Raw genomic sequence first — 24,886 nt, 5'->3', positions numbered from 1 at the left:
GGGCTTATTTTTCATTTTTACCTAAAAAGGGGGGGCTGTCTTATTTGATGGCCCTGCCTTATCATCGGGGAAACACGGTAGTTGCTTCAACTAACCTTAAAGTGGAAGTAAACTAAAAACAAAAAAAGACACTTACTTTTAATCCCGCAGATCCCTCGATGGCGCATGTCCTTCTTGCGATCCACGCCCGCATCGTCCTGTGATTCCTCTTCATACTGGTGCAGAGGAAGCGCTGGGCGCCGCCATCTTCTGTCTTTTTTTTTTTTCTTCTTGCTACATCACCTAATCGCTCACTGCGCAGGTGTGGGATTGAATGACGTAGCAAGAAGAGAAGACAGAAGATGGCAGCCACTGTGAAGAGGGGTAGCTGGCTTGGGGTAGCTCTATACACCCACAGATGTGCAGACTAATATCTAAACCTATTCAGTTTAAAACCCAAGAAGCCATCTTCACCAGAAGTCTTCAATAATCATTAGGTCCAACCTGTCAAAATGACCTGCCTGTTTCTTTTCTTCATGACAGCAAATTTTAGTGCAACAAAGAGAAGCATTGTGTCCCCTTTACATATCGTTACATAGTAGGTCAGGTTGAAAAAAGACATGGGTCCATTAAGTTCAACCACTAGGGAAATAAACATATCCCAGATATAAAACCCTGGTACAAATTGCTTCAACAGGGGGAAAAAAATTGCTTCCTGATTCCATGAAGCATTCAGATGTTCCCTGGATTAAGTCACTGTTTTTACTTTAAATCCTTAATACTCAGTTATATTCTGTGCTTCTAGAAAAACTTCCAGCTTTTTCTTAAAGCAATCTATAGTAGTTGCTGAAACTACTTCCTGAGGGAGCCAATTCCACATTTTCACAGACCTTACAGTGAAGAATCCCTTCCTTATCCGCAGCTTAAACTTCTTTACCTCCAGACGCAAAGAGTGCCCTCTTGTTCTTTGTAATGATCTCAAAGTGAATAATTGGGAAGAGAGTTCTCTATATAGACCGTTTATATATTTATACAGGGTGATCCTATTCCCCTTATACATCTCTTCTCAAGGGAGAATAGATTCAGTTCAGCTAATCTCTCCTCATAGCTGAGCTCCTCCATTCCTTTTATTCATTTAGTTGCCCTTCTCCGCACTCTCTCCAATTCCTCAATGTCCTTTTTGTGAACTGGTGCCCAAAACTGGACTGCATATTCCAGATGTGGTCTGACCAGTGCTTTGTTCAGACTGCTCAGGCAGATATATATATATATATATAATATATATATATATGTATGTATGTATATGTGTGTGTTTTTTTTTTTTTGTGGGGAAAAGGTGGAGGTTTTTTAGGCCTGCTTTAGAACTCCAGTTGGTAAGTTTGATACCTAATGCAAACATAATACCCAGTGTCTTTCATTTTCTCAGCTAATGATTGTGTATCTGTGTTTCAGATACTGCTTTCCTGTTGAGTGACCGATACGTAACAGCAATGTTCCAGTGTCTAGAGGCAGTGGAACAGAATAACCCCAGGTTATTGGCTCAGATTGACACATCTGTGGTACGTTTTCCTCTCCTCATTTTTTTTCTGTTAGAATCATTGAACATTTAAACAAATCTACAGAGTATCAGATATGATTTGGTCAAAATTGCATGTGTTAACTGCGGTATTACTTTTGCCAAAGAGAGTATCCTGCCTATCAGGACTGTAAGGTTATTGTGGTAAACATCATATTTACACCACTAGTTTATGCAAAAGCAGCAGACCTGGAAAGCCAGCATAAGAGCTACAAAGGGCTAACATACAAGATTAGGTTAAATCCAGCAATACAGAGATTTTCAAACAGCTGAGATGGAGGATGCAATACAAATGCTAATTACCTCTTTAATTAAAGATTGCTGTCATACAAACAAAACATTTCAGTATTCTAGGGCTTTAGTTGTTGTTCTGCTACTACAATATGAATCCTAAGAAAGGCTGACTAGTATAATGAATCCATTGACATGTGAAATAATATTTATATTCAGCTGTATTTAGCCACATGCCTGGAGTTTGTATTTACATATTGCTTGGCTCAACCCGTACCAGGCTTCCTCCAACATTAATGACCTCTGTTGAATCTATCTGCTAATGTATGCTGGCTATGTTACACTTTTAAACTAGAGTTTTTAGGACCATCAGAATTAACCAGTTATGCATTAGCCTGATTTTCATGGCTCTGTACAGTTTCAGTGCTGCTGTAAAGGAGGAGTAGTGCAGGTTATATAAATACTTAAAGTGCAAGCCTTCTGGCAACCACGACAAGGATGCCAAAATGCTCTCTACGCTTGGTAACAAGGGGAAAAAAGGAACATGTTCCTGTTAGCTGGGGGTTGTAACTACTACCTGCAGACCTGCTGTTTTCCTGGTTTACTGGATAAATAAGTCAATGGTTACATTATTATTATTATTATTATTATTATTATTATTATTATTATTATTTTATATTATTTATTATGTAATCTGTCAGACTGAACTATTAGCTTGACAGATCATGGCCTCATCTGCGCACCTTCAGCATGGCTTATATAGGTTTATAGGAATATATCTTTTAATGTTGCATATAACTTTTTCTGTATTGTGTTTATCATTTTCTAGCTCGCCGGCAAGAGAGAGCTAACCACTTCTGAAAAGAGTGTAAGCCTCGGAGCTCTGCCAGTCACACCATTTATCCCATACACAGGGAGTCCAAACCATTCCATGTATAACTCGTATAGCAGCCTGCAAGTTTCAGCCAGTCTTCCCAACAATGGTATGAATTATGAGGGTGAGGCTTCTTCTGCTGTCATTAGACCAGATGACTCTCTTGTGAGGAATGTAGCAGTGAACTGTTGTTGCTTTATAGATCTTGCATGTCATCCATAACTGCTTTATTGGAAACCAAGCTAATCTAGCAGAGTAGCAAGCCCAAGCATAGTTTAATACATTATTTGTCCATTTTTGCTTCTTTATATGTAATCATACACTTTTTATATTTGAAATCCTGAATGTTATGGCGTGATAAATGACTGATTTGTGAGTTAGTGTAATTTGATACCTTTGTGAATTCGTTTGAAGCTTTGAATGCTTTTTATGTATTTGTTTTTTCTTTAGAGTTGCAGTCCAACATTGTTGATCAACAAAATAATGTGAGTGTATCTTTGCCTGTGAATGAGGCTGGACCTGCAATCCATGACTCGTCATCTTGTGAACCATTTTCTCCTGTCAGTGAAATGAGTATCAGCACTTTAACTAGCCACAGTGAAGAGACTGGTAGCCCCGAGGACCCACCAAGCGAGGCAGATGATGGTCCTGAGTACCTAGCCATTGGGAATATGAGCCGTAGAGCTTCAATCCAGAGCAGTAGCAGCTCGAATCAATTCACCAGTTCGCAGCCTCCAGACACACCTACTCCGACAGCACCAGTTATCCCCAGCATAACTCTCCTCTCTGTGCCACGCCGCTCCAGCTTTTCGGAGGGACAAATTGGTAACTTGTCAAGTCACGTCAAAAAGAGTCACATGCGCTCACATTCTGACACCAATGTGACTATTGGGAAAAATCAAGGTGGGAACATCTTTGCTTTTTCTTCAGCATAAAATTTTTTAATTAATTGTCCTGTTAGTATAGTTAACTTGTTTTATTAAATTTGTATATATTTTTTAAGTATAATATAAAGCCCACTTCATAATAAAAATGATCAGGCTGTTAAAAAAAAAAATGTGTGTGTAAAGGAGAAAATAGTAATGCTTTCCACTTGATAGTGTCAGAATTTTGTGTTTGGAATCACTAGAGACTAATGAAATGCAGTATGTGTGACCTACGATAACCCTAAAGGTCAATTTGTGCCCCTAGGTCTTATGATTGTACTCATTCTGGTATGATCCTCAGCATTTCTATATTGCACCCAGTGGGATCTTGGGCAAGGGAGGAACACCTTGAAATATTAAATGTGATTAGTATAGCAGCTAGTAAAAGTTTGACAAAAGTTTTGATTCCATATGTGAGCTTTGGAAAAGCCAGGTCGGGTGTCAAGTTATTGTCTGATTTCACCCAGCTGAATAGCTATCCTTTCTGGATAAGATGATGTGAGCCTGGTGTCAGATGATATTGTTTTTAGCTACGTTTGTTTATTAATCAGACTATGTGCACATATACACTTGGTGTGGCTGTGGATCACATGGCTTCAGCAATCTTTCTTGGAATGTTGATGAAGCAAGTACTTGACACATAATTAAAACTTATTTTTCAGAAGAAAAAATATTCAGTCCTTAGCAGGTCATCTAAACACGTTTCAAAGATTGTTGAAAATGCATTCTTTTTGCTGCAATAGTTCTCATGGAATAAAATAGTAAAGTGCTGTCTGTGCTAATTTTTTATCTGCACTAACAGTGTTTCTGATCAAGCCTTTGGGGGTCTACCCGCTGCTTCTTGGTGAAAACAGTACTGATACACAAAGCTTAGATAAATGTTAAGAAGAAAAACAGACCGCATCATTTCAGAAAAAAAGTTGCTGTGTTTGCATTATTGCTGTGCTTGCATTATTTTTATTTATTGCTAAACCTTTCTGTATCAGTACTGCTTGTTTTAAAAATGTTAAAGCTAGTGTAAGGAAAAAAAAAAAATTTTTGTAATTGTGTTACTCAACTCTGTTAGCCCAGGATCACTCCATGGTTTGCAAAAAGAAACGTTTCTCCTGCATTTCTTTAAGTATGCAACTTTGCCAAAAGGGCATATCCAAATGCAGTTAGTTTGGGTGATTGGTGTGAATTTTTATTTGCCTTGAATGTCCATGCAATTTTTCTAAAAATAGAAAATATAAGTATTACAATAACAATGAATTTTAAAGCTGAGACTTTTCTCCTCCTTGTATTGGTCCCCATTCCCCACTTTTAAGGGTAATAAATAGCGCATTCTGTGTAAGGAATGATCTTAGGTAATATTTACCTTACTCCTATTTCCTGCGGCTTCTTGAGCTCTCTTCTCCTTCCCTGTATCCCCAGATGGCCTGTGTGTCATCCTGCACAGTGCAGGGTTATAGACGTGCACTGGGAGAGATGACACTATTGGTCAGGGCAGTGAGGCTTCTGGCTACATGGGAGCGATCTAGCAAAATGGATGGAGAGCACCAGCAGCTGCAGGAAGTAAGGTAAATTTTACTATATAAAGTGCACTGGGGAGGGGGACCCACTCCAACCAATTCCTTTAAATAAGTTAGAATTTTAAAACAAAATGATGTAATAATTAACTGTATGTTATATTGGATCTTGGAAAAACTGAGAAACCTTATTCATTGTTACAAGATTACAGTATAGGTTCATTCATTGTGTACCTAATGTGGCAGTTGCTAAACTTTTCCCTGACAATATCAGAATATTCTAAAGTACTGTATTCTAAAGTACTGTATGACTTTAAAGTTGAAATACCTTCCTACTAGAACCTCTGTATTGTTTTATATCTTTCTTTACTAAAATATACTATACTTTACTTCTGACTGCTGGCATTAGGAGGGGACCGGAATATCACTATTATAATGGAGGATCCTGTGGCAGGTCCAGAATCTGTTAACAATGATCAGCAGAAGCACTGGTGATATGGAAACAACATTGATAAAAGAGCCACACACTTAAAATTGTGTTTGCACTTTGTTTTAGCTCAGTATTGAGCCTGGTTTTGTATGGAATGTATTTATTTACACACATTTTGACAGCAAGTGGAGGTTTGCTTCTTCCCCTAAGAGGCAGGTCATGAACAAAAGGCATTTCTTGCCAGATTCTGGGGTTATTTAGTCCTGTGCTTAGGTGGAAGGGTGCAGATTTTTATATTTTACAATAGAATGCTTTTTAGAGTATCCGAAGATGTTCTGCCAGACTCTGTAGATCCAATAGATTTTATTATTGTGCAGGTTTGGCTAGTCTGCAAGATTTTGCAGACCTGTAAAACTGTAGCCAACTGGATGTACCTTGTCAGGGCGATGGGCCTGCAGGTTCTGCAGCCCTACCAAACCGTCATGAAGATCCATTCTGCAACTCTTATGTCCTTGTCCACCTTCACTGTATTGTCTTCATAGGTATACAGTTGCACATCTTTTAACTATAGGGTTTTGTGCAAGTTTGCAGGCAAAATGATAATACTGCACAAGGGTACTCCATGCTTTGGTCTTTGAGATGCCAGGGTTTCCTGCATATGTTGTGGAAAATTCCTAATTCCACTCATTAAAATATATCAAAATGCCATGCTATATTTTATAAATGATCTGTCAATTTAAGTGCAAATACCTGGTATGGGTGCATTTTGCTGCGCCACACATATAACACTGTCAGTTCTTTAATCGTTCTTACAACTATATTGTAGTAGTAATGTGATTGTACCAGGTTCAATGCTCAATAGTTGGTTCCAGTAAGACCCAGTGCTTCTGCGTGTTGGATGTCCTATCCTTGTATATTGGATGAATGATTATATCCAAATCTTTGGGGTTTTCTTTTCCTTTTCTTGGCAGTTGTCAGTGCACTTTTCTCTTTGATACATGTGCCACTATAATCATTCATTTTTCTTTATTTTCAATGCATTTTATGTACCTTTACCATGGTGTATGATTGTAAGCCATTGGGTGTCTTTTGTTGTTTACAAAATGTGATAAATAATATTGTCTTGTAACTTTTTATATGGATGGCATGCTATGTATGTGTGTGTGTGTGTGTGTGTGTGTGTGTGAATATATATATATATATATATATATATATATATATAATTACACACTGCTTTTATTCTAACTTCTTTCTTTTGGGTGTTTGTAGAATCCCATGCTGAACTGTTCAGAAGAGGCAATGCACCCTGTAATGGGAAAACAAATGGCTCTGGCTCGCTTTACATAGATTATGGTGCGTGGTGACTAGAGTCATAATAAGTGTAACATGTCCTAAATGTTATTTTTTATGTGACATTCTGGCTAGTACCTTTTGCTTTATCCCATAGAGCTGTATGAGCTGGCCTTCTTACTGACAGGTGGTAAGAAATTTCTCCACTTGCAACATTTTATTAATAGGTTTGAGGCTTAGTTAGAACTAATAGTGGAGTAATATAGAGCAATCTCTGACATTTTTAAAATAACACATTCAAACATGTGCCCTTCTGAATCTTCAGCTTCTTTTACCTTATGGGGCTTTAACCCAACAGATGGGGTTTTCCGGCATTTTTGCCTTTTTTTTTCCCCCCTCTACAATGCCTTAGTGGTAAAAACCAACTAGTGTCAGTGGACCCATTTTATCAAATTGGATTGTTGTGGGGCATTTAAAAAAATATCATGCATGCTGCATTAATATGTGCATTGTCCTGCAATTTCCCATTCAATTCATGCCAATGCATCTGAAAAAGCTTTCAAACAAAATAAAACTGCACAGTGCTTTATATATTTATATTCTGGTGTGAAGGGGCTCTAAACCTGCACTCTTCATTTAATCATTCTTTAGCTTCCATTTTTAGTTTTAGCTTGTTTTTATTTGCCAACAATCAGTTTGTTTCAGAAGGAAATCTGGCATCTATCTGCATGAGGTTTTTCGGGCCTTATACTGTTTGATATAACTTGTGGCTAATGAAAGATAAATTACGGTGCTCACTATTGGCTTTTTAACCCTGGCTGGTCATTATTCCAGTAAAGATTTTCCTGGTATGTGCCAGCACATATCTTATGATTTAGGAGTCTTTAGAGTCCTAAAATCAAAACATAATGGCTGTTCTTGATTCCTTCAAGCAATGGGCAGCCTTTTCATGTAGTAGGCAGTGATGGAAAGGAGTAGATCAGTCTTCCCCCTTCTTGTCAGAAGATGAAATGGTATGAACACATCCTTGTTTTTGGAGCTCTTAAGGTATGTGAAGTATGAAGGTATGCATCTCTTCTATCAGCTATAGAAATGCAGCAGCAAACAAAACAATTCTAATATTTAGGTAGAACTCAAAGGCAAACTTACATTTTCACATTTTACTTGCAGCTGTGTATTTGTTCCAAATACAAAACTAAAAACAGGTGGAGCTGGGCCTTTTCATTGATTATACAGTTAGGTCCACAAATATTTGGACAAAGACAACTTTTTTCTAATTTTGGTTCTGTACATTACCACAATTTATTTTAAATGAAACAACTCCGATTCAGTTGAACTGCAGACTTACAGCTTTAATTCAGTGGGTTGAACAAAAAGATTGCATATAAATGTGAGGAACTAAAGCCTTTTTTTAACACAATCACTTCATTTCAGGGGCTCAGAAGAAATGAAATGAAAATGAATGAAAAAAAAAACAAAATCGCCACCAGTGTGTAGGTTCACCCACACAAATGTATACTGGCTTCAAGCTGCCATTGGTTTTACCTTCTTAAAATTTTAAAGGGTTTAGTGTTATAGCAATGCATTGCCTACAGTAGTTAAAAGTCCATGATCTGGAAGCAGGTATGTACTAACATGCAAACTGCATACTTGTTTCAGATTGGTGTTATTGATATATTGCGTAGTTAGGTATTAAAGCATCAACGTGACAACAGGGCAACCTGACTTCTGGGGGGGAAATTGTTTACAAGAAGGCTATGGGAGGTGTTTTTTATCAGACTGGATAGGTCACTTTTATTGAATATTTGATATGCTTCCTTACAGACAGCACACAATACTTGAATGGCACAGAAGGGATATTCCGAAGGCCATCAGAGGGACAGTCGTTAATCAGTTATCTTTCTGAGCAGGATTTTGGAAGCTGTGCAGACTTAGAAAAGGTATTAAACTTAATAAATTTGAGATAAATTTGTCTTTATAAATATCTGGTGGTGGAAAAGCAAAGTGAGCCATGTGTTTTGTATCAGCTTTTTGCTCTATGGTTTTATTTTTGTTTCTGTATGCTACTTATTGATTCTGGGTCTATACATTTGTAGAAAATGTTTAAATACCAGTAAAAAACATGAAACTGACGAATAAAACACTTTTGTCCTCTGTGTATAGGAAAATGCGCATTTCAGCATTTCTGAGTCTCTCATTGCCGCTATCGAGCTTATGAAATGTAACTTGATGAGCAGTCGACTTCAGGAAGAGGAAGAGGACAGTGATCGTGAGATCCGCGAGTTGAAACAGAAAATTCGTCTAAGGCGCCAACAGATCCGCACTCAGAAGAGGGCAAGCAATGATGAACAATCTAGCAGTAAGAGACCCGATTAAAATTAAAATAAATTCTGTTTATTATTAATAATAATAGCTTATATGTGCTGTAGTACCTCCTGACACACATTCCCAATAATTCCCACATTGAAAGTCTACACTTTTGAGTTTTTTACATAAACTGGTAACATGCACTGGGATTGACTTATAACATTAAGAAAAAGTGCCAAATTAAAAATTGGTGTGAGCCCATTCCAACTCAACAGTTATTGTCTAGTCTGCTACCACCTGACATGATATTGCAGATAACACCTTCCATAAGCATTTTTTTCAGGCTTTATAAATTTCAGTTATTAGATTTTCTGTATACTAAGTTATTATAAATTCTTTTTATAAACCTAAAAACTTCTACAGTTCTAAAAACTGATTTCAGATAATTGGTCATGTAGTTTTAAGCTAGGATAAGACAGGGTCAATCCTTAGTCCTTTAAGCTTGGATATGACATGGTCAATCCTTCTGGTTCCTTTAGTGGGATCACTAATAAACATTGACTGCTGTACTCACTGTACACTCAAAATGATTGTGTACATAACTTTAGACAAGGTGTTTGAGGAGGGGTGTAAAATAAATATTATCTAAAATATTCACGCTGTCCTGTCTACTTCCTAAGTAATTTTTGTTGATTTCATGCGGTTGTCTTATATACTGCCCCCCGTATTATATATAATTATAATTATATAATTTATGGATATATTTTTCTTTGCTTTACCTCATAGGTGTTGGTGTGACAGATGGCAGTTCACAGATAAGTTCCCATGACTCGGCTCATCTGTCTGATTCTGGTTCTATAGGTGAAGTGGATCAGTATGAGATCAAAGGTACATCATATAGGTTTTAAAAAACAGTGTAATGAAAAAGTTTTTGGCAATTTACTAAAGAGGAAGAAACCACCTGTATTTGATTGCTTTATTAGCTAGGAAAATAATCCAATAAAACCAGTATAGTTCATTAAAACACAATTACTAGGTCCTGTAGTATTCTGTATGGCCAGTAATTGTACAGTTTTCTGGTGGATTAAATCAGATGCTTTGGGGTTCAGTCATATTCTGAGCATCCCCTTTTGCTAGAAATAAATGAATGGAAATACTCAAATACATTTCAAAAAAATTTCAACTGAAAAGTAAAGTTGTGATAAACAGATAATACAGACTTGTTTTGAAAAGTTGTTCACTAATAGAAGGATGAAGTCTTGATTTAGCTGACCCATTACTAGTGATGTCTGTGCTTTTAATTCTTCATTCTAGAAGGAATCCTAAATAGCTTGTAATTAATGTAAACCTTCCATCTTGATATACTGTAACATACTGCTGTATTATGCAGATGGCAATGATGGTCCTAAGCTGATTGTAGTGCATAGATGTGGACTCTCTGTCTCAATGGCTTCTCTACTCTCAGGTAGTATCGCAAGCATTGCAAAAAGTGGCTGAGAGGGTCACAGCAGGCGCGTCACCTTGCTGTATCATCTGTACACTTTGCATTGGCTGTGGATATTCTGGTTACAGTATCTAATCTATGTTTTCTGCCTATAGCACGCTTGACATCTTGCATGTGTGGGGGAAAATCCACAGTTGCATGTTTCAGGTGGTGGATTTTTACATTAAAATAGAACTGTCCCGGCTACTGGTGTTTTGAATTTTAAATCTTTAAAATCTTAAATTAATTATGTACATCCTTCTATCCACTGCCATTCATTTCCCCCAGTTTGTGTGGGGTAGGCACCGGCGTTTTGGCTCAACTGTAGTTTTAAATTATTTTTTCTCATGATGTCATTAGAACAATACATTTCATGTGTTTCAGAATTTTGTAAACCTAGACATGTATTTTATCCAGATGACTTTGGCAACAAAATGTATACTATAAGCAGAATATTTACCAGTAGGAAATAATAGATTTGTTCTGATAGTTGCAGATGTCTCTTTCATGCTGGATAGAGAAGACAGCTTGTGATTAAAATAAAGATTCAGTGAGGTAAAAGTTTGTACACAATCTGTTCTCGATCTGTGTTACTTATGCTTTTACCCTGAGTTTCAAAAGATTTTGCAATTTATTCCTTGACATCAAAACACAATCCTTGTTGATGTAGCAGGGGAAGGGAGTTGCCAATTCACAATTTTAGATATTTACTACAGCTAGTTTCCTGTTATATTAATAGTTTCAGTGAGATATGGATGGTGTGGACAAATTCAGCTCAAACTTGTCGATGTATTCATTGATGGCTTTCCAGACATTCAGATAATCAAAGTATGAATTTGTACACTGGCTGCCCACCCAAGAGAAATGACACACTTTCAATTCCAAACAATCTTGCTAACGTCTTGCTCTAGAACATTCTTTTCCACAGATCTGCATTGATTAAATATTACTGTAGTGTTTGTTTTTTTTTCCTAAACATGTTTTGTATTGTGCTTGGATTTTAGATGGGGACATTAGGAAGACCACAAGTTTTCAGCCTCTACAAAGTTCTGAGTCCATGTGCGTGGATATGTAATTTTTTTTTAATATATACATATCAAGTAGATAAAACTGAATTTCAGACCATTGAAATGCATAATTGTGAATTGATTAGTACAAGGGCAACGGCTCACTGTTAAGGTAATTCCTGTAGTGTTGCTATAATAATTATTGGATCATTGCATTTTTTTTTTTCTTTACATTCAGGCAGTGTTAGTAACTGAACATGACTTTTATCATGTATGCTGCTGTACAGCAGAGCTCTTACAAAGAAAAAGGAAAGCACAACACAGCTACTCCATTGTGCTGCAGTGCAATAAGCATGTGGATAGAAAGTGAGCAGAGAGATACGCTAATTTGTGCTGTATGGCAGGGTTCTGTAAATCTCAGCAGAGAATGGATGGCAATACAATTCCTCTGGCAGATAAAATGGCTTCAAAAAGGTTATTGGCGACCAACTTTAAGAGTATTTAAAGATCACACTCTATTTTCATTTGATATATAGGGGCTCAGAGGATGCTAATATATTAGCACATTCCGAAGCTTATAGTAGATGTATCTAAAGATACAGTTAACCTCCCAACCGTTAAGCCCGTACTTTTCCGTGCAAAAAAAAGTTGCAATTATCATTAACCCCGTACTTTTCTCACTATATTAAAATCTCACTTACCTGGTCCCGCTGTGCTCATCCAGCGTTGGGTCCGTGTTCCAGCGTCGTCCTCCAGCGTCGATCTCCCTCTCCAGTGTCGGGTGCCTCCTCCTATACCAGCGGGACCAGTAAGATGCCGGCCGGCTTCTTACCTGGTCCCGCTGATCGTCCCGCATCGCTCTCCTTCCAGCGCCGGGTGCTCTCTGAAACAAGAAGCCGGCCGGCGGAGGAAACAAAAAGCCGTCCGGCTTCTTGTGCGTGCGTGCGTGATGACGTCGGCGCGTGTGCGGGAAATTCAAATTGAAACTCATTCATTCATTTTGTATTGGATTGAATACAGGAGTTTGTATTCAATCCAATACAAAATGAATGAATGCGTTTCAATTAAAAATAAATACAAAGTATGTATTTTGTATTGGATTGGATACAGGAATTTGTATTCAATCCAATACATAATGAAAGTTTGAATTTTGTTCTCATTTTGTATTGGATTGAATACAAAGTCCTGTATCCAATCCAATACAAAATAATAGAAAATATATTTATGTGGTTTTGTCTATAGGTATGTGACGGACACTAGGGAGGTGTTTTAGAAAAATATATTACTATACAGTATACCGAATTATCGCATTTTCAGTATTTTTCATTTATTTATGTATTCTTGTTTAAGCTGAATTTTGTGTTTTTCCTTTAATTTTATTAAAAGAAATTTTTTTTTTTACATGATTGTGTGTTTCAAACATTTTTTATATTCATTATATCTACTAGACCCCTATTCGGACATATTTCTGTAAGTTACAGGTCTACAATTTAAAAAAAAAAATTGCATGAAAACCTGTAACACTTTTGGTACAGAAATCTAGACATCAGTGTAACGCCCAGGTGGTTAATGGTTTTCGAATGCGTTCATTGTTTTTACCAAATCATTGGGGGGGAGCAAGAATCGTGTGCCTTTAAATTATATGACCATGTTCACAATGATTAGACATTGACAACCATAAACTTTAAAACTGGGTCAAGATTATCCCTCCCACTATTGGTATATCTTTTGCTAGTGTCCTTTGAGGTTGGATATTTTTTGTCATGTTGTCATTTTTCAGGATGTCACTGAAGGGCACAGTAATCTGTTGTCTCCTTTTTCTCGTTTAAATCTTTTGTCTCCTTTTTCTACACCTGCACATTAGATTTATGCCTAGATCCAGATTTTGGGGGCTTCAATGCCTCAGAACTTGATGACTGCCCAGTCCTTCAAAGACCTTGATGTCATGTAATTTGCTGCTCCATGTAACAAGGTTTATAGTGGGTGACAGTTCAGTCCCTTTTGGGACAAAACCTGCCAAAATTTACAAGCTGTGTCAATACTGGGTCTACTCCTTTGCCTGGTGAATAGATAATTTGATTAGATTATTTTTGCTCTTTGGACCAACAGTGTCCCTAAAGGGAGTGAAAGATCCCCTTCCTATCCAAATCTGGTAGATTTTGTTTCTGCATAAAGTCTCCTTAGCGATCATCTATATTCTATATGGATTTCCTCCCTTCTGAAGTCTCACCAGGTGGATTTGCTTCCTCCTATTTCTGGAAATAACCAGGTTTGCTGGATCACCTAAGAGTCCCCATGATAGTGTATCTTCTCCAGTCTTGTAGAGCTTTAATAAGTCAGGTCCAATGTGAACAATTTTGTTTTTCTTTTGCTCACACAATTAGCCTACAATGAATTGAAATGTCATTATCATTGCAGATCTTACTCCTTTCTGCATTCCAACTCTGCTGAAGCAGTGGCCATGGGTCTATTGAAACAGTTTGAAGGCATGCAGTTACCGGCTGCATCAGAGCTTGAATGGCTGGTTCCAGAACACGATGCTCCACAAAAGGTGAGCAGTAATCTTCATTTTACTGTCTGAATATATGGTCCAAAACTTCTACTTGTGCTTTTTTCAAGAGCCTTGAAAAGCAAAATCTGTCTGTTGCTAAAAATGTGTGGCACCATTTATTCTTCATCCTTCTCAGCTGCTCCCTTTTCTGTTTTGATAATGCCGAGTATCATTTACCCACTGTATGGGAGCCCAGACTGCCATAGGCACACTATGGCCATATTGTACAATATCAAGTGCTGCATGGTATGGTGCTTGCACAAATTGTGTTGTGTAGCACTGTGTAATTTATTACCTAGACCAGAGAAGAAAGGCATTGCTGTAGATAGACTTTAAAAAAAAGAGAATTGAATGAGTCATATAAAAACATAGAACAAAATTTATATTATAATGACTCAAAATACGTAATCTTGCGGATTACACTATACTTTCTATGCAGGTAGACTAATGATGAATTGTGATAACTTAACCAATTGGTCCTAAATTACTCTCTACACTTGCCTGCTGATTCTAGAGAGATCAATTTAAATAAAATGTCCCAAGCTGGGGAAAAAGTTTGTAAGCAGAATAAGAATTGGAAAACTCATTGTTCCATTGACTGAATAAAGGTGTCTTCCTATCCCCATCCAAGTTTTTTTTTTTTAATGCTATTCTACATATAATTTACCTTCTTACCCAAATTCTTTGAGCCTTTTTTTAATAACCTTGTGCTTTATTAACATTTTTGTTTATCAGATAAGGCAATGATCTAAACTGAGCCACATTACTTCACAACCCAGTAATGTAAACGTCCTATGCTTGCCATAAAGTAGTCGATATTTGGAAAAGATTTATTATTAAATTTTATGAAAGAACCTCACCAATATTGGTGGTAAGAGGAAAGGGGTAGCATTGAAAGGACAAAAAAGTGGTCAACAGGTGCATGTTGGCAACCATGTTAACTGGGAAAAATGGATCATTTACATTGGTCATACACCCAACTAGTGTATGGCCACTTTTACGGCACATTTAATTGTCTCTATCTTAAAAATATCCTTTAAATGTTTATGACGTTTGTAAAGCTTTGAAGAGCTGAATATTCAGTGGATGTACACTGTACATGATGGTGAGAGATGGAGGCTGTATGTGACCTTAACAAAAAAGATGTCAGTTCTAACCTCCATACTCCTATTTCAGCATTCACTTATTGGTTTCCGGACATTACGACAATCATATAAAAAGCTTAAGAGAAAGCGACTTGCTAGAAAACTCAAGTTGGTATGTGAAAGTGTGGGAGTGTAGGAGGTGCATGACATACCACTAACTGTGCAGAGAGTCATGTAATCAGTGTGCATTATATCCGGGCTTACTGTTTTGTTATTGCATTAAACAAATTTATCTCCATTTAACTAATCCAATGTTGCCTTACTATGGTGTTCAGCTACTCAAGAGCAAATAAGCACAGCTACAGCATAGGTGTGACATACTGCTTGCACTCTACTGTCCTCTTAAAAGTATTATCCAATCAAAATATATATATATATATTTTTATTCCAGCTGCTGCCAATCCCAGATTCCATGCCAATTTCTCCAGATGATGGAGAACATGCAGACATTTACAAATTGAGGATTCGAGTACGAGGAAATTTGGAATGGGCCCCACCAAGACCACAGATCATCTTCAACATACACACGGCCCCAACGTATGCCATGAGAATATAGGGGTTTGTTAGGATAGTCCGAGCTTTATCCTATGATATTGATCATATGCTTCCATTTTTACAGGAAGAAAGTAGCAGTTACAAAGCAGAATTACAGATGTGCTGGATGTGGCATAAGAATTGAGCCCGGTAAGTTAATTAACAGAAATCAGGTATTAACTTTGAAATTTTTAGTAAGTTAGCAGTGTGAATTCCAGAACACTCAAAGGAATGTTTTTCAAATAGGACATTTGTTGAACAAACACTCCTGTCACAGCTAAAACAATGGAACCTCTGTAATGCATGCACTGAACACCACCTACCTACTAAGTAGTTCAGTTTTTCATACAGGCCCTGTTCTAGTGCACCAGAGTCAGAGTGGAGTTGGATTCCTTTTATTTGAAATACATTTCCCTTCTCTTGTCTGCTGATTCCTAACCTGATTTGAGTGATTTCTGAATTCTACAATAAATTGATCACCCTATTTTAGCATTTGAAACCTTATTTCACTTTTTATTGCAAGGCATGTGTTGGCAATTTAAGGTGCTTTCTTCCATATGTTGATAACAGCAGTGTCCAAAAAAAAAAACATTGATACATGCTTAAAGATTTAATATTACATTTTTCTTTTATGTGTAGACTACATTAAAAGGCTTCGCTACTGTGAATACTTGGGGAAGTATTTTTGCCAGTGCTGTCATGAAAATGCCCAGTCTGTCATCCCAGGTCGCATTCTGAGGAAATGGGATTTTGGCAAATATTACGTCAGTAACTTTTCTAAGGACCTTCTCACCAAGATTTGGAGTGATCCTCTTTTTAACCTCCATGACATCAACAGTGCCATGTACCGCAAAGTGAAAGGCCTGGAGCAAGTCCGGGTAGGCATCCTTTCAAACCTGCAGATAATATGGTTTAGAAACGTTACTTACAATAGTACTAATTATTATGGTGCCCATATATATTTACCTTACAGTTAATAAGAATACAGCTGGTACATCTGAAGAACATGTTCAGAACTTGCAGATTGGCTAAAAAGTAAGCTTTTCTTTTATTTATATATATATATGGTGTATAGTTCTGTTTGTACTTTGGACAACTACTTAAGCTTCACAAGTTTCACTTTCATATTTTCTTTACTTTTCTTTAGCATACTTGAATTATATGACAGTGTACCTGGACACCTTACTGAAGATCTTCATCTCTTTTCTTTGAATGATCTCACTGCTATTAAAAAAGGAGATTTGGTACCACGATTGAAAGAGTTAGTGAGACTTGGAACCTTACATGTGGATAAATGCATGGTGAGAAACTACAATAGTTCCTAAAGCACTTTTCGTTAGCTGCATAGTTTTTTTTCTATCTATCACTTTACATTTGGTTGCCTATTTATTCAGAATGGACTGAAGAGTGCCATTCGTCAGTGTTAAAGTTTCACCATTTGTGGTATTTACAGCTTTAATAATAATCATTGTTCATACTTTTCTTTCCTGTTCTTTTATAGGTTTATACCTAATAATTCTAACATATAGAGAGGGACCCAAAATGTAAACTGTTACTCCTTCAACCTTCCTCTTGACATTCATTCAGTAAATTTATGATTTGATTCAGTTGTACCTTTTAGTTACTTTCGTGCTAGTGTGCCTTTTAGATCTTCAAAAAAAAAAAAGTTGTGTTGGAAACAAAAAAAGATTATATATGTACAAAGGTTTCACTTTCTAAAGCCTTTACTTTTTTGCAAACCTGGACTACAATCCATACAGTATTCAATGCAGAAGAATGGTTTTTGAAGAGAGGAAAGCTGAGAGCTTCAAAATTCCGTTTTTTTGTCCATTGACTTATAGATTAAAATCGTACAGTGTCCCAAACACTGATTTTTAGTAGCAAAGATAATGAAGGAAGTCATTGCTGCTACGTGACGGATGCAGGCTGGAAGAACAGCATGGATTAATTTATCAGTGTTGACATTACCTGTTGCAATCGATTTGACTAAAGTTTTAGTTTTATTTGTGTTTTGCTTTAATGGATTTTTTTATTCTTGTCTTGTAGTTGTGCCAAGCCAAAGGCTTCATTTGTGAGTTCTGTCAAAGTGATGAGGTCATATTTCCTTTTGAGTTGTCGAAATGTCGGAGATGTGAAGGTAAGCTCCTCAGGAAGTTTCACTTCATTTATCAGACTTTGGTCATCAGAAGAATACATACGCATACGGTGTTTTTTATTGTAATAATAGCATTTTTCTGAATGTGATTGGGGAAACGGGGACGTGCAGAATCATTTCATTTTGCACTTTTGCTTAGTGTTTTTTACTCTCATATGTAGTCCCACAAAACCTAATGGGTAACCGTAATAGGTTTGTAGGAAAGTCAACACTATGCCTGGGTTCGGCTTGGCTTTCATTGTCAGGAGTTGCTTGTCTCTCTAATCGGATCAAGCAGTAAAAATGGGCATTGAGAGGAGTGCAGACAAATGTGTGTGTGTGTGTGTGTGTGTGTGTGTGTGTGTGTGTGTGTGTATATATTATAAATCATTTTTATATATTTTTTTTTTCTAACATTATTATTCTGAACTTTATTGTATGAGCAATGAGTTGGGCAATGTATGTCTTAACCTAATTTTTTCTTTCACACCAACAGAATGTAAAGCCTGCTATCACAAAGGCTGCTTCTGCTCCAATCACTGCCCAAAGTGTGAACGCTTACGGGCAAGGAGGGATCAAATGGCTAGACAAAGCCTTGAATCCTACAACTCTGAACCTGAAGAGGAGGAAGAAAAAAAGACTGACTGTCCTGATTAGTGAGGAGAAACGAGGCAGAAGACCTGACTGCACCTTTTATTTCCAGGACCAGTATTGAATGCCATAATCCAGAGCAGCTTGGGGTTCTGATACCATTTCACGAGGCAGAAGACCTGACTGCACCTTTTATTTCCAGGACCAGTATTGAATGCCATAATCCATAGCAGCTTGGGGTTCTGATACCATTTCACTTCAACCAAAAAAAAAATACCTTTTCTGGTAACCGCTAGAACTGGATATTTTTCTTGGCAAATAACGCATATTTGAAACTCATTATAGTCAGGACCTTACACTTCATGTATTTCAAGAATAAGACATTGAGTACATACTCATAAAGTTTTTGGAATGGAGCACAGACCCTCGGTGTTTGGCTTATGTGTCCTGTTGCTCCACCGTTGTTCACAAGTGATTTCTGTAAAAAAGGACACATTATGATTTGCATTGTTTGTGGGCTCAGCTTGTTAGGAATGAGTACAGTTTGCATTTGGTTTACATTACTGTCCCCAGCAAACAAAGAAGTGTAAATCAAGTGTCTCCTTTAATGAGCAGTTGCAAAAAAGGCAACCAGTTCCTACAATGGACACATAAAGCTGAAATATCAGTAGTTTCCAGTGCAAAGGAGCCCAACTTGGTAAAAAAATAACCCTGTAGGCTTTACTTTGTGACTCTTGTGTCCTGCTCTTGGTTACAAAAGTTTTTTCTGTGTAGTTTACTTTTCTATCATGTAGCATTTAGCACAATTACAGCCAAAATTTGCATAGGTCTTTGATTAACCTTACTGCAACAAAAATTCAATGACTGGAATATGGATCTAGAATAAGGTCTGACCTTACTTTCTTTTACAATCTTGTTGGATGAGCTAAAAAAAATATAACCAACTGACAGACTATGTGGCCCCTGGGGCAGCCGACAGTCTCCACTCGTATTGCACTAATGTACTAATTGATTGTATACCCGAACACAGTATTGATTTGTCCAATCCAAAGTGTTGAACATTGTTATTGTGTACTCATGTTATTTATGTAGGGGCACTTTTTAATTTTCAGTTATGTGATTTATTTAGCTGGAGCTAAGAGTATATGTAAATGAGCTACTAGTGGAATGTAAAAAAGCATTGGTGGGTGTCCTTCACATGTTCTGTTTGGCAGCTCATGGACACTCTTCTGTGCCGGTTATGCATTACCTCTCTGCAATTACACTGGACTGATTCGTCTTGGTGTGAAGGTGCTAATGCAGAGTCGTCATAATCTTTATTCTTTGTCTTTTTGTTTTTTGTTTTTTTTAATGTCTTCATTGTATAGCAATACATTCATAAGACAAGACTGCTGTTTATTATATGTATAAAACTAATTTTAATTAAATTCACCAGCTACAACAGATTCATTTTTAAAAGATGGCACCAAATCTAAACTTGCTGTTGACTAGTAAATAGCAGCATCCGTAAAGAGTAAAATAGCGGTCTGTTTTCATGTCAGGAAAAATATCTTCCTGTGTGATCCTGACATTAACCATTGCCCTGTTCACTCCCATGGAAAGAAGTTTCCTTTCCTAACTGGTATATTGAATTATTCACCTATTGACAGAACAACAACGTGAATGAGATCAGAAGAGTATTGGTGCACTAGGCAGTTGTGACGTTTCTACCAAGGGTTGTATTTTTCTAGATACGTAATTTTAAGATCTAGGTTCAGCCTAAAGGCTGGTTGCATTCACATGGTTATGGAATTATCTATATTTCAGGTAGTTTACACAGTAAATCTTTAGACTTTAGCTGACCTGTATGTCAAATGATCATCAGTATGGATAACAGGTCTCAGAAATTATAGTCTGCCAAGGAATATTTTCTATATTCCATAAATATATGAATCTTCCATTGTCAGGTATTGCTTTTGTATGTAGAATGCTGTGATGTGCATTGAACCTTCATTCATTATTTCTGTGCACACAGATGATTAAGACTTTAGTCAATAAGCTATACAGACAGCATTTGGTGGTAGAAAAAGTGTTATGCCAAGTGATGAGACCAGCAATGTCATCTGGACATGAGATCATTGCCCAGTCCAGCCATATTGGTTGACCATCTTCTACCTTTAGGGTAGCTTGCTGCTCAAATGCATGTATTTTTATATGTTAAATTGATCAAATTTTTTTCTTCATAATTCTGTACAAAGATTACATCAATAATGGGACTTGGTTGTTTTTCACATCAATAATTGGATAGACTCTTTATTATCCATCCCATACCCATTCTGAGTAGCAATTGCATTTAAATATATCATGAATGTTGTACATTTTACATATCTCCCTGCAAGCAACAACCCAATGAAAACGGTTTAACACATTAACAATATCCAAAAAATAAAATAAAATTTGGAACTTGATTTATAAATTATTTCCTCTTTGACAATTGGCCACTAGGCGGCAGAATAAGTTATTGTTTTAATAGGAGACCTGTAGAAAAATACAACCATAAATTTCAGAAAATTTAGCTGGAGGAACAATTTTCTATATACACCCCTTGGTGTTAAAATCTATTGCATTTTCCCCCAGTGTATGACGGCAGTCTTGGCTGTCACAGAGGCTGGATTAATAGTCTACACAATACATATGCTTACTTTTCAGTGCAGGAAGCGATGACACAGCAGATTTTTATTTTTATTTTAACTTTCTGAAATTGGTTATGGCTTGAAAAAAAGAAAGCTAATGCAGAAACTAAAGACTATTGAGCTGCAAACCATTACATTTTTGTTTTTTGGGCTTGGATACACTTTAAATAGATATTAGTGGGTAGTGCTTCAATAAACCTTTGTAAATACTTTGCACATTCAAGTTGAATTCAATGTACAGGTAATATTCTGGACCACTATGCTATGTGAATTCTCCTAGGTATATCTGTAAAAATAGTTTATTGCTCTGTTCCTACAAAATGTTTTTAACTTGCTAGGTTTTTGTAAGTAAAACACAGTAATGTTATATGTACATTTATAGAATGCACACTCCATCTACATATTATTTATTCCATACAATGTTGCTTCTTGCTCCAGCTAAATAAATCTGTTCATTAGTGGTGACATAATGTGTTCATTGTATATGTGTGCTGATCACTCTGTAAATACTAATTGTTCTATTGTATTCTGATGCTTCCATGTCTGTTGCACAGGTACTTTAACTGCAACTGTAAATCCGTCCTTAATAAAATGTATAATTCTCAGAAGAACTTATTTTATTATGGAATGATTTGTTCAGCTATAAATGTAGAGGGGGGACAAAATGTTAGGAAACAAACTATACACAGGGGGACAAAGCAGACTTGTGTATCAGTAGCAATGTATGAGGTATGATAACTTAGGACATGTTTTAAGCCAATACACAAACCCGTATAGAGAGGAGAAAAAAAATCAGACGTCCTTTATTTAAAAACAATACATATAGAGTGATAACCCGTGTTTTATGTCATTGCATGAAGTTTTCTTACCTTTCCATGGTTTTCACAGTATTGAAGCTACTCGATCAATGAATCGCCACAATAGAAACCTCATGAGGGGTCCATATATTTTACACATGTCCTGTAATGAGAATCTGACTTTAAGGGCTTCTTCTGGCCCGGAGTTAACATTGAACCAAATTGATCCGTTCATTATCATTCATTTGACAGGAAGTGGCACCAGTTCCATGTGGTTTAATGCAGTGGTTGCCAACCTTTTCAGACCCATGGACCACTAAATTTATAGGCTCATGGGGCACGCATGTGTGGGAAACCAGGTGTCACTCAAAGAAACTTTCCCCCCATAGTGATGTGATGATGCCAGAACCCGCACACTCTCCCATTGCAGGCCTGAGCCTGTGTTGGGGGGAGTGGGCAGGTTTTGTCTAGAGACACAACCCACCCACTTCCCTGAAACTGCAATCCTTCTGACCCCACTCGGGGGCTCACGGCCAGAGCCGCGGACCACCGGTTGGCGACCTTTGGTTTAATGGACATTTAATGCAGCAATCGAGAAATTTGCCACCTCTGCTGCCTCCATAGATTGGAGTGGAAACTGTTTTAAAAAACAGGTAAAATGGCTAGTACAGACTAACTGATCCTGGATGCCTAGCTGTGCATAGTAGGTGTCCAGGAAAGGTAACACATGCATTTGTTTTTACTCTAGGTCTGAACCTTACTCTCTAAACCAGGGCTCCTCCAGAGGTTGTTGAAGGTTACTTGAGCAATGAGCAGTTTGCACCTCTCAGCTCTCAGAGTAAAAAATGCTTACTGAGGCAGTGTAAGAGTATAAAGTGTTTGAGATAGTATTCTGATTAATTGCTTTGGCTAACTGCAGTTTGTCATTTATTACATTTCAATAACTCAGTGTCTAGGATTATTGTACAGCTGGGAGATGGGTTTTCATTTTTTTAAACAGAATCAGACATTCCCTCAAACATTCCCTGTGCATGTGTTTCAATGGCAAAAATCAACTTCCGATAGGCAATGTCGGATTCCCTGTTCTATAAATAGAGCCCTAACTGCTTGCAGGTCAGTTTATACCACTAAGTATTACCTTAATGCTAAAAAATATGAGTTTATTGATGTAATGAAACTCTAAAGGGGAGCTTGCCATACAAATCACAACTAATAGTAACTTTAAGTACACAGCCAGTGAAATACTGAGAGGTAATCTGCATACTTATCCTAAATGAGTAAATCAAGGTAGTACATAAGCAGCAGGCTGGCAATTAGCATTTTCAGGGAATAAAGTCATGCAGCTTCTAGGATTCTCTGGCCATCCAATCTCCATAGACTTGCAAACACCTAGAAACGTCTGTGCAAGCTTTTGCAAATGCAGTCCTAGAAGCCCAGTTGTGCGGAGTGGGCATCCAGAAGCAGCTCTGGGCATACAATAAGGCAATATTTACACCTACTTTAAAAAATGCAGCATTTACTGCTCCCAGCATCCTACTCTACAAAGCTAAGGATCTGGGGATGATTTCAGGCTAAAACACCTGCACAAGCTTTATCAAGAATTACACAGATGTCAAATAAGCCCTAGACCCCTAATACATCAACCCCTGGTCTGCAAATGCAACTGGCTACCTTCAAACCCCATGTGGGTCACTAATGCACCTGGCTGCCCTTTGGTCCTCATATGGCTTACCAATGCACCTGTCTGCCATTCTGACCAAATGTGGGCTACAATTGCACCTGGTAAACTTTCCAATCACATGTGGGCTTCCAATGCACTTGGCTGCTTTTCTAACCATATCTCGGCTAGCAATTCACCTGGCTGCCTTTTGATCCCCATCTGAACTACCAAAGCACCTGGCTGCCCTTACTACTTACTCCTTGCTACCACACCAGAACTAAACCCTCCAAAAAAATCAAGACCCCCTCCCACTACCTTTTATTGATGCAATTCTTCTATCTCCTTCTAAGTTCCATTGTTACTCTATAGTGCAAAGGTGTTGTCACCTAGGACTTCTGTCCAGAGCACTGGGGGCACCTTGCAGGTGTGAAAAACCTCTGAACAAAAATAAAATTTTAAAAACTTCTGTTTAGACCTTTTTTAGGTAAAAATCAGAAGTTTTGTAGCGTAAAAAAACAAAAACGTCTGCAAAAAATAGATAAGATTGGAATGAATGAGCGTTCATACAGGAGATGGCAGCATTATTGTGATCCAAATGCTGCCTCTGCAGACCTCAATGTAAAGAGATTACAACTGTATAAAAAGGTCTGGACAGAAGTTTTTAAGCTTTTATTAGAGCTGTTTCCAGAGGTTTTTGATGTCTGCAAAGTGTCCCCCAGTGTTAAGCACAGAGGTCCTAGGTGACCAGGGGTGTAATACAAATCTGACACTGATTTTAATAGAGGGTTTTGTCATTATTTAAAGTCAGATATCCTAGTTTTGCTCCAAGGGCAGCCAGGTGATTTGATAGCCCATATGTGGTTGAAAAGGCAGTCAAGTGCATTTGGAGGCCAGGGGTTGGTGTATATGGGGTCTGGGCTTCTTTGATATCTGGAAACTCCCTTTAATAAGTGGGTCATCAGATGTCTGCCAACAAACATCCTGGGAAAGAGTACAGGAAAAGCAGTAATACAATTTTCTTTACAGTCACCAGCTCAACTTCCTGTTTAAATAAAGCTTAAACAGGAACATTTAAAATACGCCAAAATGTCAGTATAAGCCTTTGCAAAAGCTTTGCAATAAGCATTGGCAAAATGTTGTGATTTAGCCTGAAGCAATTGGGAGCAGTAAACTCTGAGCCTAAGAGTGGCT

At 37.4% G+C, this 24,886-nt stretch overlaps 1 protein-coding gene across 7 annotated transcripts in view; it reads left to right on the top strand.

Moving 5' to 3' along the window:
• RUBCN (rubicon autophagy regulator) overlaps positions 1-21,849 on the top strand; it is a 31,046-nt gene extending 9,197 nt beyond the window's left edge. For 2 of the 7 annotated variants that reach the window (XM_072408295.1, XM_072408294.1), the window contains exons 5-22: positions 1,432-1,538; positions 2,616-2,784; positions 3,111-3,563; positions 5,504-5,548; positions 6,794-6,877; positions 8,639-8,754; positions 8,978-9,173; positions 9,908-10,009; positions 10,512-10,586; positions 11,609-11,663; positions 14,030-14,162; positions 15,699-15,844; positions 15,927-15,991; positions 16,481-16,719; positions 16,815-16,876; positions 16,989-17,142; positions 17,888-17,978; positions 18,472-21,849. In XM_072408295.1, coding sequence (XP_072264396.1) covers positions 1,432-1,538; positions 2,616-2,784; positions 3,111-3,563; positions 5,504-5,548; positions 6,794-6,877; positions 8,639-8,754; positions 8,978-9,173; positions 9,908-10,009; positions 10,512-10,586; positions 11,609-11,663; positions 14,030-14,162; positions 15,699-15,844; positions 15,927-15,991; positions 16,481-16,719; positions 16,815-16,876; positions 16,989-17,142; positions 17,888-17,978; positions 18,472-18,632 — 2,453 coding nt within the window. In that variant the 3' untranslated portion in view covers positions 18,633-21,849. The remainder of the gene's footprint in view (positions 1-1,431; positions 1,539-2,615; positions 2,785-3,110; positions 3,564-5,503; positions 5,549-6,793; positions 6,878-8,638; positions 8,755-8,977; positions 9,174-9,907; positions 10,010-10,511; positions 10,587-11,608; positions 11,664-14,029; positions 14,163-15,698; positions 15,845-15,926; positions 15,992-16,480; positions 16,720-16,814; positions 16,877-16,988; positions 17,143-17,887; positions 17,979-18,471) is intronic. The other 5 variants (XM_072408296.1, XM_072408297.1, XM_072408298.1 and 2 more) reach the window with 5 other exon arrangements.
• The last annotated feature ends 3,037 nt before the right edge of the window (positions 21,850-24,886 follow it).

Source organism: Pyxicephalus adspersus, chromosome 4 (genome assembly GCF_032062135.1).
Source record: "Pyxicephalus adspersus chromosome 4, UCB_Pads_2.0, whole genome shotgun sequence".
Taxonomy (NCBI): domain Eukaryota; kingdom Metazoa; phylum Chordata; class Amphibia; order Anura; family Pyxicephalidae; genus Pyxicephalus; species Pyxicephalus adspersus.
Note: the sequence above shows the minus strand (reverse complement) of the source record. Positions and strands in the feature narration are given on the sequence as shown.